This window comes from Haliotis rufescens, unplaced genomic scaffold, assembly GCF_023055435.1.
Source record: "Haliotis rufescens isolate VD_foot unplaced genomic scaffold, xgHalRufe1.0.p SCAF_10, whole genome shotgun sequence".
NCBI classification, from domain to species: domain Eukaryota; kingdom Metazoa; phylum Mollusca; class Gastropoda; order Lepetellida; family Haliotidae; genus Haliotis; species Haliotis rufescens.
The window spans coordinates 28,690,915-28,708,730 of NW_025963780.1; the positions used below are offsets into that span (position 1 = coordinate 28,690,915).

The 17,816-nt window shown below is 42.2% G+C and overlaps 1 protein-coding gene across 12 annotated transcripts in view; it reads left to right on the forward strand.

Annotated features, from left to right (window-relative positions):
- The window catches only part of LOC124135050 (histone deacetylase 4-like), a 156,595-nt gene extending 139,286 nt beyond the window's left edge, over window positions 1-17,309 (forward strand). For all 12 annotated transcript variants that reach the window (XM_046500217.2, XM_046500227.2, XM_046500218.2 and 9 more), the window contains 9 exons: window positions 739-792; window positions 4,646-4,701; window positions 5,318-5,405; window positions 5,814-6,031; window positions 7,038-7,156; window positions 7,340-7,473; window positions 8,682-8,766; window positions 10,949-11,084; window positions 11,624-17,309. In XM_046500217.2, the coding sequence (XP_046356173.1) occupies window positions 739-792; window positions 4,646-4,701; window positions 5,318-5,405; window positions 5,814-6,031; window positions 7,038-7,156; window positions 7,340-7,473; window positions 8,682-8,766; window positions 10,949-11,084; window positions 11,624-11,669 (936 nt within the window). In that variant the 3' untranslated portion in view covers window positions 11,670-17,309. The remainder of the gene's footprint in view (window positions 1-738; window positions 793-4,645; window positions 4,702-5,317; window positions 5,406-5,813; window positions 6,032-7,037; window positions 7,157-7,339; window positions 7,474-8,681; window positions 8,767-10,948; window positions 11,085-11,623) is intronic.
- The last annotated feature ends 507 nt before the right edge of the window (window positions 17,310-17,816 follow it).

Genomic DNA, 17,816 nt, shown 5'->3' on the forward strand with positions numbered 1-17,816 from the left:
AATATAATTACATTTAGTGTAATTTGTGCATAATGTTCCTGACTATTTAATTTGAAAAAGATTATTATTCTGAACTTGCATAATTTGTCCTGTAAGAGAGAGGTAAGACTTGATGGGTGGGACATGTACAATGACTGTTCCTCAGATGTAAGGCTGTGTTTGATAGCAGATACACACTGGCTGTGCATTGTAGATGTAGGTGTACATGCCATTTACACACAAACACAGATCAAGAAAGTAGAGTTCCGCTGAAACAAATCTTAATTCATTGTTATTTAAAACATCAAAGGACTACTGTCTGGAACACATCTTCAGCCAAGGGCGGGACTCTCGTTACTGTCCTGGGGGAATTTGAGAATTGTGCCTGTGTTATTAGAGGAGGGGTCGGGTAGCCTAGTGGTTAAAGCGTTCGCTCGTCACGCCGAAGACCCGGGTTCGATTCCCGACATGGGTACAATATGTGAAGCCCATTTCTGGTGTCCCCTGCTGTGATAGTGCTGGAATGTTGCTAAAAGTGGAGTAAAACCATCCTCACTCACTCAAAATACATCATTGATTTGGTTTAGCTATTTGAATGGCTTCAGAGTAAAGATCCTATGTAAAGTATTCACACTTCTGTTTTAAGATATTGATAAAACATCTTATCCTGGCTTAATTGAAAACTTTGATTAAATTAACGCAAACCACTTACATAATTGTTTCCAAAATATTGACATGTTTATTTTATTCTGTTACCAGGCAACAGGTTGTGTGATAGAGTTGGCACTTCGGGTTGCTGCTGGTGATCTCAAGGTAAGTCACACAAAATGTCGTATTTTGAAACATCCAATGCCATGGTCAAGATGATAATCAACATCCTTTAGCTGAATAAAGATTTGATCGTCAGAATATGAGGACCAAAATCAGTATGTATTATTTACAGAACAAAAAAAGTTGGGGAACGTGGATATTTTGGGTGATATTTTTTTGAAGATTTAGAACACAATTTCGTAAAAATATTCCCCAAATATTCATGTTCCCTAACTTTCTATTTTCAGATGAAATTAATAAGCCCAAACAAGCTTAAGAACATTTTGTCAACATGTTATCATAACAGCACTTGAATTAGGCTTCAAGACACTTGATGATAACGGCAAATGGCTCAAGATGGTGGTGATTGTTGAGATAGTTTCTGTCGTGTAGAGAATGGTGTGGGCGATACAAGTCTTTATATCCTTCCCCAGGAAGGATTACAGATACAGCTTTCTGTCAGAGTAGATCCGTCAGTTAACCAGGAGGTCCCTGAGAGGCATGTGTAGACTGTAGGCATTGATTCAGCTTCATGTGGAATGTTCCCCAGAGACTTAAGTCTAGAATGGTGTGGCAAGTCTAGATTCACTCAGATTCTGAAATTAAGCATTGTTTGGGTTCCATGTGGATTTTATTTTTGTAGATATTTAAAAAAAAATAATTTAACTTTATTTCTGGGACTAAGTGTTCTTCTACTTCAGATCTTCCTCGATTGTTTGTTTAGTTCTTGCTTTGCTAAAATGTCAAGTAGCATTAAAGTGTTTATTCAAAACTGAATCTAGAAATAAATAAAGTTACCAAGAATAAGGTAGAAAGGAAATATTGACATACATTTGAAAGTGTATTCTATTACCGTATTTGACAAAATAAGCGCCCACAGCGATATTTGCTAATATATTGGCTAGTGAACAATCCAAATTAGCACCCCTTCTGATTGATCAATGTACACAAGACTTATTTATTCGTGTATAATACGCACTTATGTGTTATATGCATCTTTAATTATGGAGAATAAAATTCTGGAGAAATATATCTGTCATGTATAATATGCACAGACTTTTCTTTTGTATCATTTCAGGCTGTCAGCATAAACCAAGAAATTTTACGATCTTTCAATTCTGTTTTTTTCTCTCACCAAAATTATATTCTTATAAGAGCCCCCTATTTTTAATTTTGAGAGTGCAGTGGGCGCTTATTACGTTGAATAAGGTATATTCATTTAAGCACATTTAATATTGTATCAGTATAGATATCTCCTCTTGAAACAATTGGTATAGTTATATCTAAAAATTGATTCCTTGAGATATTTCACAGGACTTTGTTTAAGTCCATCATGGCATTCACACATTAGACAAAATATTATGATATCTCATATATGTCATATAAAATGATATTATGATATATTGTTTAGCATGTTTTGACCTGTCCATGACCTCAGTCCTTCATTTATGCACTTGTAGCTATCAAACTGCAATTTTCAAAACTGCCTCTGAAACCACTTGTTTGCAAAGTTGAGGTTGTGTGAATGTGAGAATTATTGTTGTAAGATTTGCTTGCAGAATTCCATTCTTATGTTTAACATGGCCAGTATGACGGCCATTTTGTCGATGTGGTCCATCCCATAATATACTCCATCTCTTTCTGAATCCATCATCGTGTAATTTAATATGGAGTGGATATGTTTGTTCATGTAACAAAATATGACAGGTTTTGTGTTTGACGTTTGTGTGACCTTAAGCCTTTCAGTTTGATAGATGTTGATCAAATATTGTTCTTCAAGTCGGGCGAACGATGGCGCATCACGGTGTTATATCTCTCTGTTCGCTTTATAAAGCGTGGTTTTCTTTGATTTTGATATTATGTTTGTAGACATGATTTGAAGTTTTGTCAAAAGTGATTGTCATGATCGCATCAACTCGAAGTTGGAGGCAAATATCATGTCATTTGACATTTTGACTTGGGCCATCTGTATTGGCTGCAGTGGCAGCAGATTAAGTGGCTGACATTTAACCAGAGTATTTTTCTTCATTGCCAATTTAGTTTTAGGGCACAATTGAACAGAAAAACAAGATCATCCAATTGAGCAACAGATAATTTCTTTCCCGTTTTTGGGTTGTAAAATATGTGCGCCTGTTACAGTGAGATTTCGACAAAGGGGCATTCGTATTAGTGTTAGAGCAGCGTATTTCAAATAAAGAACTAATTTGTGTGAGTTAATATTATATGTCTTGTTGATTTCATTAGTAAATATAGATGGAGCCAGATTGGCCCAGTGAGTTGTGTCCCTTAACTGTGCTAGGGTCTGCTAATTGTGGATGTGAAAATTCCCTGACTTTGGCTGTCTGCACTGTTCTCGTGGGTTTCATCCGATTGGTTTATGCCTACGAGGCTCGCTGTTTGGGAGCCCACTTTGTGGGTTTCACCTTATTTGTATAATCCTACGAGGTTTGCTGTTTGGAATATGCCTCCCAGATTAAGCTGATACACCCTGATTTAACACAAATACTTGTACTCAACCCAGACAGACTTGCTCCAAAACAAAACTACAGTTGCTTTGTACTGAATTACCTGTTATTTGATGACGAGTGATTTACTGTTTAGTGTGTGTGCTGGGATTAATATAAATCACCAGATAATATTTAATGTAAAATATCTCTGTGCCTTTGTTTCCAAAGATCAATTTAATGCATATTACGTAAGTAATATAGACAGTACTTCATCCAGATGTTGCCATTAGCTGCAGCTGTTAGGCATTGTTGCCATGGTAATCGCCTCACTTTAATTCATTTGTTTGATTAATGAATAAGGTGATCTATTTGTTTTGGATGTTTTTAATTTAGTTTTTTTTTTTAATGTAATCTTGACATGATTATAGACAATAGCTTATAACTGTTAGTGTAGAAATTTGAATACTTTAGACAAATGACGACCCTGTTGTAGTATTGTGTTCTCTGTGACCTTCTTCCTGAAAGCGATCTTTCCGCTACAACTGTCGTAACTTTATGTTAAAGTGGGGGCACGGGTGGCCCAGTCGTCTAAGGAGCCGCGATTCGCTGTGCAGAGTTGTGTCCCTTGGGCATGCCAGAAACCTATGGTTGTGGGTTCAAATCCCGGTTCACCCCGATTATGTTTCTAGGTTTGTCAGCACCATACCAGTGCTTGTAGGTTTCCTTGAAGTGGTAAACGTCTGAGTCCTGCATCACTTCGTGCTTTCCTGCCACATTAAGCTGACACGCCGTGATATGACTGGAATACTGTTAAAAGCGGCATTAAACCCAACTCACTCACTCATACCTTGCAGCTTGGTAAACATCTACAAATTGTATTGCTTCAGGACTTCCCTCCATTAAGCTTATAGGAATTTATGTAAGTGTAAAGCTGGCCAAAGGGTGAGTGAATGAGTGAGTATGGTTTTACGCCGCTTTTATCAATATTCTAGCAATATGACGGTGGGGGACACCAGAAATGGGCTTCACACATTGTACCCATGTCGGGATTCGAACCCGGGTCTTCGGCGTGACGAGCGAACGCTCTAACCACTAGGCTACCTGACCGCCCCTGGCCAAAGGGATGCTAATTTCCAGCTCACTCGTCTTGTTTCTGAAAATGGCCCTCATTTTGTACTTTTTTAAGGAATTGTTTGGCTCCCTGAAGCAAAACCTAACCACTAGGCTGCCCATCCCCCATTATGCTATAGGAATATTCCAACAAGGTGCTCCCTGAAAATGGCCTCTCAGTTTGTTCCCTGTGGGAGTTGAACCAGGGTCTTTGGTTTCCTGAACCAACACTTTAACCACAAGGCTACCTGATAATACTGCTGTATGATAATGCTAATGCATGCTTGTGTTTGTTTCAGAACGGCTACGCCATCGTGCGTCCCCCTGGTCACCATGCAGAGGCCCACCAAGCCATGTAAGTAGCAGGTAGACAGAAGCTGCATTAAGCTACAGCAATATCCACTCACCTAACCGACCCGTGAAGATCCTGGGTAGAATAGGTCTCCAGCAACCTATGCTTGCGGTAAAAGGTGAATATGCTTGTCGTAAGAGGCGACTAACGGGATTGGGTGGTCAAGCTCGCTGACTTGGTTGATGCATGTCATCAGGACAGAATAACCCCTTGAATTTCTCCTTAAGAGCTGATTAATGAAGAATGGATAATGGATGTTAGATTGTACAACATCCTACCCTGATAACGTGGATTGTCTGTTCCTGCTTTCGGCCACTGGTGTGGTATAGCTGCAATAATTTGTTTGTTTGTTTGTTTGTTTGTTTGTTGTTTAATGCCTCACTCAGCAATATTCCAGCTATGTGACGGTGGTCCGTAAATAATCAAGAGTGGAACATATAATCCAGTGATTGACATCATGATCTTTGATCAACAGGAAGACCTTTTCTAACCCGGGTCTTCATGGGAGGCAATATTGCTGACATTCCCTCTCACTTTCTGACCCGTCACCCCTAGGCAGTGTAGACCTGATCATCCAGATTATCTATTCATTTTACCAACTTTTAATATTTTCTTTCAGGGGTTTCTGTTTTTTCAACTCAATTGCAATAGCTGCCAAACAGTTACAAGAAAAAGCAAAACTAGACAAGATTCTCATCATTGACTGGGTATGTATTGCGTTGCTGGAATAACCCAGTGGATAGTGCCTGCACTTGTCACACATAGGATCTGGGTTTGTTTCCCAAATGATAATGTGCCCTCCCTGTTGTAATATGGCTCTAATAGTATCTATCATCTCAGAACAGAGCAGTAATCAAAGGGAGATAACCCACCACTAACCTTCCTGTCCTTGTGTCTTTGTCTTGTAGCCAAAGGGAGATAACTCAACACATTTGTACATGAGAGAATTTTTTAAGATTTTTGATATTCATTATTACACTTTTAACGATTATCAAGTATTCATAATTTTTTTTCGATATATTTAGAATTGTTAAATTGTGCTTTATTTTGATGAAATATTAAGAGATTCGTATAATGATTGTTGTATAATGTGGAGATTATTTTTGTTCTTTCAGGATGTTCACCATGGTAACGGCACCCAGCAAATGTTCTACATGGATAACCATGTGTTGTACATATCTATTCATCGCCATGACAGCGGCAACTTCTTCCCCGGTACGGGGGCACCTGAAGAGTGCGGAAGTGATGAGGGGCTTGGCTTCAATGTCAACATCGCATTTGGAGGAGCTCTGAACCCACCCATGGCTGATGCTGAATACCTGACTGCATTCAGGTCAGTGGTGTTGCCATGTTTGATGGAAGACGGTGGTGATGCTTGAGCTTTTGTTTGTTGTTTAACGCCGCACTAAGCAATATTACAGCTATATGACGGCGGTCTGTGAATAATCGAGTCTGGACAGAACAATCCAGTGATTGATATCATGAGCATCGATCCAGGCAAATGGGATACGATGACATGCATCAACCAAGTCAGCAAGCCTGACCACCCATCCTGTTAGTCGCCTCTTACGACAAGCTAGTTGCCTTTTATTGCAAGCATGGGTTGCTGAAGACCTATTCTCCCCGGATCTTCACGGGTCTATGCTTGATGTAGGAGGCTAGTGTAGTAGTCTAGCGGGTAAAGTGTTCACTTCGAAGACCTTGTTTCAATTCCCATCATGGAAACCGGACACACATTCTTTAACATCAGCTGTGTCCTCCACTGTTGGAGTGATGTTACTAACATTGTCATAAAAGTTCATTCATTCATGCAAGATTTATTTACTAATCAGGTAAAGATGCGGGGTAGAATAGGTCTTCTGCAACCCATGCCCGCCGTAAAAGGTGACTATGCTTGCTGTAAGAGGCAACTAAGGGGATCAGGTGGTCAGGCTTGCTGACTTGGTTGATGCATGTCATCATATCCCAATTGTGTGGGATGTGAGAGAGTCACTGGATTGTCTGGTCCAGACTCGATTATTTTCAGACTACCGTTATATGGCTGACATATTGTTGAGTGCGCCGCTTAACGACAAACAAACAAATACCAATCAGGTATATTTAGTTTAAAGTTATTCAGTAAGGCTTTGCACAGGATGACCAGGCTATATAAGGGCAGTTTGGCACTGAAGCAGGCCAGTGAAAACAGTGGTAGCATGTTTGCTAGAGACCTGTGTTTGATTCCACCTCTTCAATATGTGAAGCTCATTCTTAGTATCTCCCACCCTAATATTGATGAAATGTGCCTAAAAGATTGAGTTGGAGAGAGTCTGAATAATGTTTTTTTTCTATGTTGACAGAACAATTGTGATGCCAATTGCCCGTGAGTTCGGTCCCGATATGGTTCTCGTGTCTGCTGGTTTTGACGCGGCCAAGGGACATACAGCTCCGCTGGGCGGGTATGAGGTCACAGCTGAAGGTGAGTGTCCATCACACTGGTCATACTTTGTTCTTAAAGAACTGACTCAAATATTATTTTACATTTATCATGTGGCACTCTTTATGTTTTGGATGTGAAGTAGTCGTGTGTGCTGTTGGGCTTATGTTATGTATAGGAAATCGCATTCCATATAAGGCATACACAAAGTGCATTCTGTTTCAGCTTTTGGTCACATGACCAGGGAGCTGATGTCGCTTGCGGGCGGGAAGGTCGTGCTGGCACTAGAGGGAGGCTATGATATTCCGGTCATCTCGGAGGCCTCAGAGATGTGTGTCAAGGCTCTTCTTGGTGATGAGGTACGCCTTTTTTAACCTAGCTACCCTTGGAGATTCCACGGGTTCTAAAAATTTCCTGCTTGTCTCTCCTGAGAATTCCAGGGCAGAGGCTTCCCATGCTTGTCCCCTTTGGGATTCTACAGCAAAAGTGTCTGCATTATATAATGATTGTCTCCCCTTGGGGATTCTACAGCAGAAGTGTCTGCATTATATAATGATTGTCTCCCCTTGGGGATTCTACAGCAGAATTGTCTGCATTATATAATGATTGTCTCCCCTTGGGGATTCTACAGCAGAAGTGTCTGCATTATATAATGATTGTCTCCCCTTGGGGATTCTACAGCAGAAGTGTCTGCATTATATAATGATTGTCTCCCCTTGGGGATTCTACAGCAGAAGTGTCTGCATTATATAATGATTGTCTCCCCTTGGGGATTCCAGGGCAGAACTGATACTGATGAGATATAATACAGTAGGAAGTGTGTTTGCCTGTTGATGACAGGGCTTGAGGTTTATTCTCTGCATTGGTTTGTTCCCTTTCTTAATCATTATGCATTGTGGGGACCCGTGTTAGATAGTTCCTTACTGGGTCATTGCTTGTTGCTAGTGGCAACCAGTTGGATCAGGTTGTCCTTCTTTGTGACTTGGCTGATGGTGTTGTGGTGTTGTGCGCTGATGACTGGATCAATGCTGAGTCAACACTCACTGGTAGGCCTGATCCAGGTTATTTACAGGCTGCCTTGTTATAACCGGAGTGTTACTGACTGCAGTGTTAAGAGTCAGTCTCTCTAACCTGGAGACCGCCTCCGTGGTCTAGTGGTAGAGCGTCCGCCCGGAGAGAGGAAGGTCCGGGGTTCGATCCCCGGCCGCGTCATACCAAAAGACGTTCAAAGATGGTACTTGTTGTGACCCTGTCTGGCGCTCGGCATTAAGGGGCTAAAACCTGGACTGGTCGGCTCGGAGTCAGTATACTGTGTCTGAGTGGGGTATTCATGTTAAACTGCAGCATGGTGTCTCAGTGGGCTAGCACTATAAATAGGCATCAGTCCGGACTAGTACAAGCAGCCACACACACACACGTACATGCACGTCGCTATATAAGTGCAATAATCTTGGAGGCGACATTAAACCCCATTTCACCTCACCTCACCTCTAACCTGGAATTAGGAACTGAGCATTCACTGATGCTATAACTTGGTACGTAACGTCACATGACTCTCGTGTTTCAGCTGCCCACAATCAAGGATGAAGAACTCCATCGGCCGAGCTGCAAACCTGCGTTGGAGACACTGGAATCCACCATCAGAATACAGAGTAAGAAGTCATCAGTTGTAATGTCTGACCGGCACTGTTAGGTCTGCCTTTCACAGACAGACGGTGGGGTAGCCTAGTGGTAAAAAGTGTTTGCTCGTCATGCTGAAGACCTGGGTTTGAATCCTGACATGTGTGAAGTCCGTTTCTGGTGTGCCCCGCCATGGTATTGCTGGAATATTGCTAAAAGCGGTGTAAAACCACATTCACTCACTCACTCACTTTCACAGACAAACACTGATGGGGAGTATCACCCAAATTAAAAGACCATCTCCTTGATCTAGTGGATAGTCCTGTCGTTAGATCGTTGGTGACGTCTTCCAAATGATGCATTAAGATGGTACTTGTTGTTACCCTGCCTGGTGCTCGGCATTTAGGAGAGACAACAAGGACTGGTTGGCTCGCAGTCAGTATTCTGTGTGTGAGTGGGGTATCCATGTTAAACTGAGGCATAGTGTACATGAACAAGCGCTTTAAAATCGGCATTAGTACAAGCAGCCACACACACGTGCATGCACATCGCTATTTAAGTGCAATAATCTTGAACGTTGCACCCCATTTCAATTCACCAAATCGGGAAACCTAGGAGATATTTGCACCCGTTTGTGCAGGATGTTTGCTGTGGTTGCAGTCACAAGCATTCCCTTGTTTGTTCTGTATGTCAGGTGTTTGCAGTGGTCAGAACTAGACTTTTCATTTCTCATTTATTACTTTTTTAAATTTGGTAGTGGTAGTAGTGGTATGCTTTATTTTTTTATCCATTCATACATGCAGATGAATATTAATTTTGGGCTTTGTCTCTTGTCAATTGGTCAATAAACAAAAATGTATCACTGCATAGGTAACTCCATCACCCACCCACCCACCCACCATCCATCCACCCATGTACCATCAATTGATACACCCACCCACCATCCTTTGACACACCCACCATCCACCCATGTACCATCAATTGATACACCCACCCACCATCCTTTGACACACCCACCATCAACCCATGTACCATCAATTGACACACCCACCCATCTACCCATCCATCCATCCATCCATCCATCCCCCATCCATCCACCCACCCATCCACCCACCCACCCACCCACAATCCATTGACACACCTACCCAGCATCTACCAATCCATCCCCCCAGCCATCCATCCACCCTCCCACAATCCATTGACACACCCACCAAGCATCTACCCATCCATCCCCCGTTCCACCCATCCACCCACCATGCATTGACACACCTACCCACCATCTACCACCATCTACCCATCCACCCACCCGGCATCCATTGACACATCTACCCACTATCTACCCATCCTTCCCCCCAGCTATCCATCGACCCATCCATCCACCAACCATCCATTGACACACCTACCCACCATCTACCCATCCATCCCCCACACACCATCCATCCCCCCAGCTATCCATCTACCCATCCACCCACCCAACATCCATTGACACACCCACCCACCATCTACCCATCCATCCCCCCAGCTATCCATCTACCCATCCACCCACCCAACATCCATTGACACACCCACCCACCATCTACCCATCCATCCCCCCAGCTATCCATCTACCCATCCACCCACCCAACATCCATTGACACACCCACCCACCATCTACCCATCCATCCCCCCAGCTATCCATCTACCCATCCACCCACCCAACATCCATTGACACACCCACCCACCATCTACCCATCCATCCCCCCAGCTATCCATCTACCCATCCACCCACCCAACATCCATTGACACACCCACCAAGCATCTACCCATCCATCCCCCGTTCCACCCATCCACCCACCATGCATTGACACACCTACCCACCATCTACCACCATCTACCCATCCACCCACCCAACATCCATTGACACACCCACCCACCATCTACCCATCCATCCCCCCAGCTATCCATCTACCCATCCACCCACCCACCATCCATTGACACACCCACCCACCATCTACCAATCCATCCACCCACCATCCATCCACCCACCATCCACCCACCCACCATCCATTGAAACACCCATCCATCCACCCACCATCCATTGAAACACCCATCCATCCACCCACCATCCATCCACCCACCATCCATCCACCCACCATCCATTGAAACACCCATCCATCCACCCACCATCCATCCACCCACCATCCAGCCATCCACTGACTGACTGTTTACTTACAGTGGAGCACTGGCCCTGCATCAAACGGTATTTGGGAACAATAAGCTACTCCCTGATGGAGGCACAGAAGCGGGAGATGGAGGAGGCAGACACAGTTACTGCCCTTGCATCACTCTCCATGGTCCCAAGTAAAAACAGGTATGGCGTTCTTACTAGTTCAGATTGACGGGGGGCGTAGTCGCTGACCCCTGCTAAAAATAAATGAACTCTGATTGTGATGATATTGGATGACCCGTGAAGATCCGGGGTAGAATAGGTCTTCAGCAACCCATGCTTGCCGTAAAAGGCGACTATTCTTGTCTTATTTATAAGAGGCACCTTATGGGATCGGTTGTCAGGTTTGCTGACTTGGTTGATGCATGTCATCGTATCCGAATTGCATGGATCAATGCTCATGATGTCAATCACTGGATTGTCTGGTCCAGACACGATTATTTACAGACCACCGTCATATAGCTGGAATATTGCTGAGTGCGGCACTAAAACCGCAAACAAACCTCAAGCTCTGTATATTTAAAAAACACTAATGAACATATACTGAACATAAAAAATTAGCATACAATTTAATAAAAGTATTCAAAAATATTCATAGTCCCCAACTTTTTTGTTCTGAATACATTTAAAATTTCAGATTTTATCATTATGTGGTAAAGTTTCCATGTTTCTTGTCCCCCCAGTTCTGTGGAGCAGCAAGAATCAGAGCCAATGGAAGAAGGGACCTAGAAGTAGCAGCCTGTCCTAACAGGATTGTAGTTGACAGGGAGCCACCCAGACAAGATGGCAGCCAGTGGCAGACGCAGTGGCCAGATGCCATTTCTACTAGAACCCAACATCGTAGAACCACAGAGCTTGGCCATGGAATAGCACCTGCTGTTGTCCTTACAACAACCTCCATGTGCCGTCGTCACAATGTCAAAGACTGCGCCCCCTCATCCCTTCCCGCCTGTGTCCCCTACGTCATCACAACATGGTCGCTGTTGTCTATACTTCGTGTTTTGTTTCACTGCCACTGTCCATGTGTCTTGAGTCTGTGACAGGAAAAGATTACCACAGACGCCTCTCGACTCTTTGCATTTGTCAACATCTCGCTCCTGCCTCCGCTGCCTGACGAGGCGACGAAACAATTGATGAGCCTACCCTGACAACTACTTGCCCCTCTTGTGCTGCCACCTACTGGCGTACGTGTCGTGTTCCATGTCGTTTACGCACACAACCTTCTTCGTCAAGTAGATTTACCATCACTGGTCAATCTTTGTTGTGAAAAATTGAACCAAGTTAGATGAAGACAATCATGTAGTTTTTGTATTCTGTGACCGTGGTGACCATCCAATGGAGACCATCATCTATGACGGTGATGGAACTGCAGACATTCACACCGGAACATCATCGGTTCAGCTGTTTCATCTCAAATGAGCGTTTCAGCAGCTGCATCACAAGATTTGACACAATTAATTTTCACAGGAGGAAGAGGCAAACAGCAAATGGCAACTCCCATTACCCTGATTTGTATGTCATTGACTGAAGCCATGGAAACATGTCTACCACTAACTGACTCACCATTCTGTCTCGATTATTTTCTAAGGCAGTCCTCATCTCTGAAAGTGCTATTTTGGAGGGTCGCATCATGATGGAGGGTAAACTCGAAAGGCAGATGTGACACGATTCAAGAATCGTCATGAGAAAAGATCAAGTACGCCAGACATGGCTTGTACATATGAAGAAAGTTGTCGGTTGTTAACTTTGAAGCCGATGCCTAAATGTGGTTGTTTGGTTATTGTTTTCAAGAGAGATATTTTTAGGTCTGAAAATGGAGAATTGAAGATTCTCCGATTGACAGACCGAAGTAATAACTGTGGATGACAAGTATGAATATATGTCTATATATAAATATATATATTTGTGTATATGTATACTAAAGCTCTAGTCAGTGGGAATCAGCCTTCGTACCTGTGTAACAGTAGGTTATTTCGACGTGTTATTTGCTGTTTTCTTGACATGGTGTATCAACTCTAGATAATCTTATTTTCACAAAGTATTTTTTTCTACTTTTACAAAGACTATTTTTGCATTCAATTTTATACCTATCGCCCCAGGAGGGTGGATGGCTGTTGATCATATACCACGCCCCATTTCAAAATTTGGGACGTTTTACTTGGAATTTTAGTTACTGGTTTTGCTTGCTGTGAAAATAAGCTTATCTATAGTGACCTTGTTCCTAACAGTTCCTATTTGCAGTAAATGATGTCAGTTTTTCAGTAGTTTTTTACTTTCTCCGACTTTTTTTGTGACACATTGAAAAATAACTCATGTTCAATCTTCGTGGAATTTCAATCTTGACATTTTTTCCAAAGTATACTATTGCACTATTACAAATTTCCAATTTTCTGACTACATTTTGGAAAATTTCCTTTTTCTCTCCCCAGGCTCTTCTGGTTTGGATATTTTGAAGTTTAAATGTATTCGTTTTGATTGATAATTCACACTGTGTACATGTAATGGTCATTGTAGAAACATGTCCACTGTTGTCCACGCTAGAGTGCACTTTAGACAAACTATTCCAACAAAAGTAGATTTCTGTTATGTATACATAGTAATATATATTTGTTATAACAAACTACACACCCCAGTTTTCCAAATGGTATGGTTCCCCCTTAAAAGTGGGAACGTACCACTTTGTTTTTTTAGGGGTGACAGATAACACAGGATTCAATCCATAGATCTTGTGCCACAATTTCAACTGTTAGTAACATGTGATCTGTTGCCATGGTTACCATGGAAACTAGATGACCGTCATGGTTCAGGTACTTAATGAACATTATTTGTAAGTAGACTGTTGGACATTTTTCGCATCATATCGTGTCTGTTTTGAAGTCAACAGAGATATAGTCTTGAGAGTTGGTTACTCGTCCAGTTGATAAAAACAAGAGCAGTCACATCAGAAGTATGGACTTGAAACAAGGGTAGACAACTCCTGATCAGTGTTGACAGAGTTAACTGCCCTTGGACTTTGTGTGAGCTGTATTTGGTGAGTGATGTTAGTTATTTAACGATATCAAAATGTCAAAGAGCCATTGGCTTGTGAGGCTTGTTGGACAAGATTACTTTGTGGATGAGAGCTTGCCTTTCAGTAATGAATGTGACTGCTCCTTTTAGACAAAATATTGACCGGACCACTACTAAATATAAGTATTTCCCAATCACAACTATTTTTATTGTCTCAAGTGTTTGGACAAAGATTTACATTTACAAAATAATCATTAGCAGTAGAGATTTTGAGACCGTGTATTTTCTTGAGTCTTTTTGAACCAGCATGCAACCCTTTCTCGGCTACTTAAGATCAATAATAAACACCTGTTAAAGTTCTCATGCAGTGCTGTCATTTAGAGTCAGATGTTTTTTTAAATAGAATATTTCTGTTTTCACGAAGTAAGATGTCTTTTGGTTTCTTTTTTGGTCCAACATAAGATTTGTGATAATCGTGTACAGTGTGTGACAAAGAAAATATTTTCTTCATTTTGAACTTGGTCGGTGTTAAACACTAAGACATAACTGCAGAGTGTTGGGAGTGTTGGGGGACCGGTAAGTTTTGGAAGAGGGCGGGACTTAAATCTGATCTTAGATTCAGGGTCATCCTCCAGGAAGCAACTTAGATGACCTTGTCTAGAGGTCGGAGGTCGGAGGTCGGAGGGCACACTATGGGCAGAGCCTTGGTGGCGTCCCAACAATGAAGAAGCAAATTATGGCCACAGTTGGATTTCTTGTGACGCCAGCTCTCTGCAGTTATGTGGCCTTACGGAGTAGTCACTTGAATTGTGATGTATAAAATATGTATATTTTGCTCGCTCGGTGATGTAAATTATGTTGATATATTCTCAACCTGAAGTTACAGCGTGTTGCCCACTCATACTAGGTGAGTGGGTTGGTTTGTTGGCGTCAGAGTCAACACTTGACTGTGTTCAAGTCCCTTGAACTGGTGTACGACATGTTGACTTTGTGCATGCTGCAAATTGTCTTTCCTGTAAGTTATTTATCAAATAGCAGAAAAGTGCTTTCATTTTCAAAACAGTTAGTTGTGTACAGATATCCTATTTTAATGACAAATCTTTTTAAATGGATGTTAAAGAGAAATGAACTATTTTTTCCCAAGTATTACATGTAATAGATTCTCCATTATTAAAGTTCTCTAGTTGCCAGTACTCTGTTGCCAAGACCTGTTTACAGGGCAAGGTCATTAGTCGGGGGTCAAGGTCATTAGTCAGGGTCAAGGTCACTCGATCCTGTGCGTAGCCTTGTGCCCTTCAGGATCCAAGTTTCAAGATGATCAGGACATACTGTTCGACTGTGAGACCCAATCCAGGAAATGAAACTGATTCTTGAGCAAAATAGATATATGCTACTCAGCATTTGGTAAGGGCCACACCTTTGACTAAAGATGACTGTTTTGGTCCTTAGCAAACGTTGAGTAGTGTATATCATTGTGATGAAGCCTGCATTCAGCATGGTTTGTTCATTACATGTCATCATTTTAAGATGAATTTCATCTACAGTACATGACAATTTGTTTGATTATATTTTGTCTTGCTCCTTGATTTGAATTTGTGATGAAGAGACGATTTGTCTGTTTATTTAGACAAGTTTCCATGTTAAGACGACCTTGCATCCTGCGACAAACTGTTGCCAGCAGCCAGACAGCGGACATTGTGTTACTCTGTTAGTTGGAGGTACCCTCCAACAGTAATATTGTTGAGAAATGATTGTTATTTGTTAAGAAAACGTTACTGCCCATTTCACAGTGCAACTTTGACACAATTGGTTCTCGTGAGTCGACCTTGCTCTCAAATTTCTCTGGGGTGGTGAGGTAGCCTAGTGGTTAAACTGTTCGCTCTTCATGACGAAGACCCGGGTTCGATTCCCCATATGGGTACAATGTGTGAATCCGATTTCTGATGTCCCGCGCCGTGATATTTCTGAAATATTGCTAAGAGTGGCATAAAACCATACTCATGCATTCACTCATTTTCTAATCTGAAGTTTCAGGATACCTGAATGCCAAACAATAGGATCAATGATTATGGATGTTCATTGATCAGTGGAGCGTGTTCCATGGAGGGCTTTGTGCCTTAGGGGCCACGATTCGCTGTGCAGAGTTGCATCCCTTGGGCACGCCAGAAACCTAGATTGTGGGTTTGAATCCCGGTTCGCCCCCGATTATGCTTCTAGGTTTGTCAGCACCACACCTGTGCTCGTTGGTTTCACTGAAGTGACATTAAGCTGACACGCTGTGATATAACTGGAATACTGTTAACAGCGGCGTTAAACCCAACTCACTCACTCACTTTGTGCCATTAGCATAGTAAGTCTGTGGGGTGGCCTTTGTAGAACTTCACCTACCTGATGAAAATTTAACAACCAATTTAGCAACAAGCATTTCTTGTCCAATTGCTCTGTACTGAATTTCAATATTTGATGGAAGTTGGGAGTACAGGACTTATCTGAGATCTGTGTGTAATGTTACAGTGTGAAATGGCAGACATCACTTGTTAGTCTGACGGTCAGCATTATGTCAAGGACGGCGGCCGTGGCGGCGTGTGCTGCAAGCAGGTTTGCTCATGTACCTACCCCGTGATTCTTAACTGCTTCTTCCGACCGAGTTGCTCTAGTGCCAGTGTTTTCCACTTATTATTATATATATATATTGACACAGTGCAAGTGGTAGCGCAGGTGGGAGATAACACTCACAACAGGCGGCGGTTCGTCAAACTAAATTATCTACATGTACCGTTAAAGAGTTTTGCCTTTGGCTAATGCTCATTTGGTATTGGTGTTAAATGTCATGTACCGATATCAACCATGCTCATCCTGCCACTGAGTGGCTTTATGTTGCCATGGTTACATAACGGTAATTTCTGGCACCAAGACCAAGTGGTAAATAGCCATGTGTATGGAATAGTAACCACTTTCTCCAGTTCTGGGAATTTTTTTATTTGAGACCAATTAAATGCAGTGGCATACCAATAATTTGAGTAAATTTGAAATTTTGGTACATGTTCAGCTAATGGAGAATGTTTCTCCATGTTAGTTTCAAGTGATTTCAATGCCAGACATGAAGTGTTTGCTGCCGACCTGCTCTGTGCGTTGTCTCCGGCGCTGGTCTGCGGTGTCGCTGCCACAGTAGTGGTGTATTTTGTTACAAGCCAGGCCCTAGGGAGACCACTATACTGAATATCTCTATCTACTGTTCATGTTTCCTGTTTTCTCTAGACTCCAGTCATAGTAGTTGGATGCTTACACATTGGTCAGAACGATATCATTGTAAAAATGCTGGTCATTCATTGTGAAGTAAATTTTGTTGTCAAAATTGAATTTTGCTTGTTTTTTATTTTCTGTTATTGAAATGAAGGAGTGAGTGAGTGAGTTGGGTTTACACCGCTTTGTATTCCAGTTATATCGCGGCGTGTCGGCTTAATTTGGAAGGAAAACCCGAAGTGATGCAGTTCTCCGATGTTTTACCACTTCGGTGAAACCCACAAGCACGGGTATGGTGCTGACAAACCTAGAAACATAATCCGGGCGAACCAGGATTCGAACCCATAACCATAGTTTTTTGGTGTGCCCAAGGGACGTAACTGTGCACAGCAAATCGCGGCGCCTGAGACGACTGGGCCACCCGTGCACACGACATTGAAATGAGGGAAAGGAACAGTACCCCATAGGTAGCAACTATGAATAGTCTAACACAGGTTCTGGAGTCATTACTCCCATATATCGGAGATGGAGCCACTACCTAGGTACTCAAGTACACTTTCTTTTTCAATATCTAATTTTGGGAAGCTCTGATTCACAATGTTGCTATTTGGCCTACAAAACACT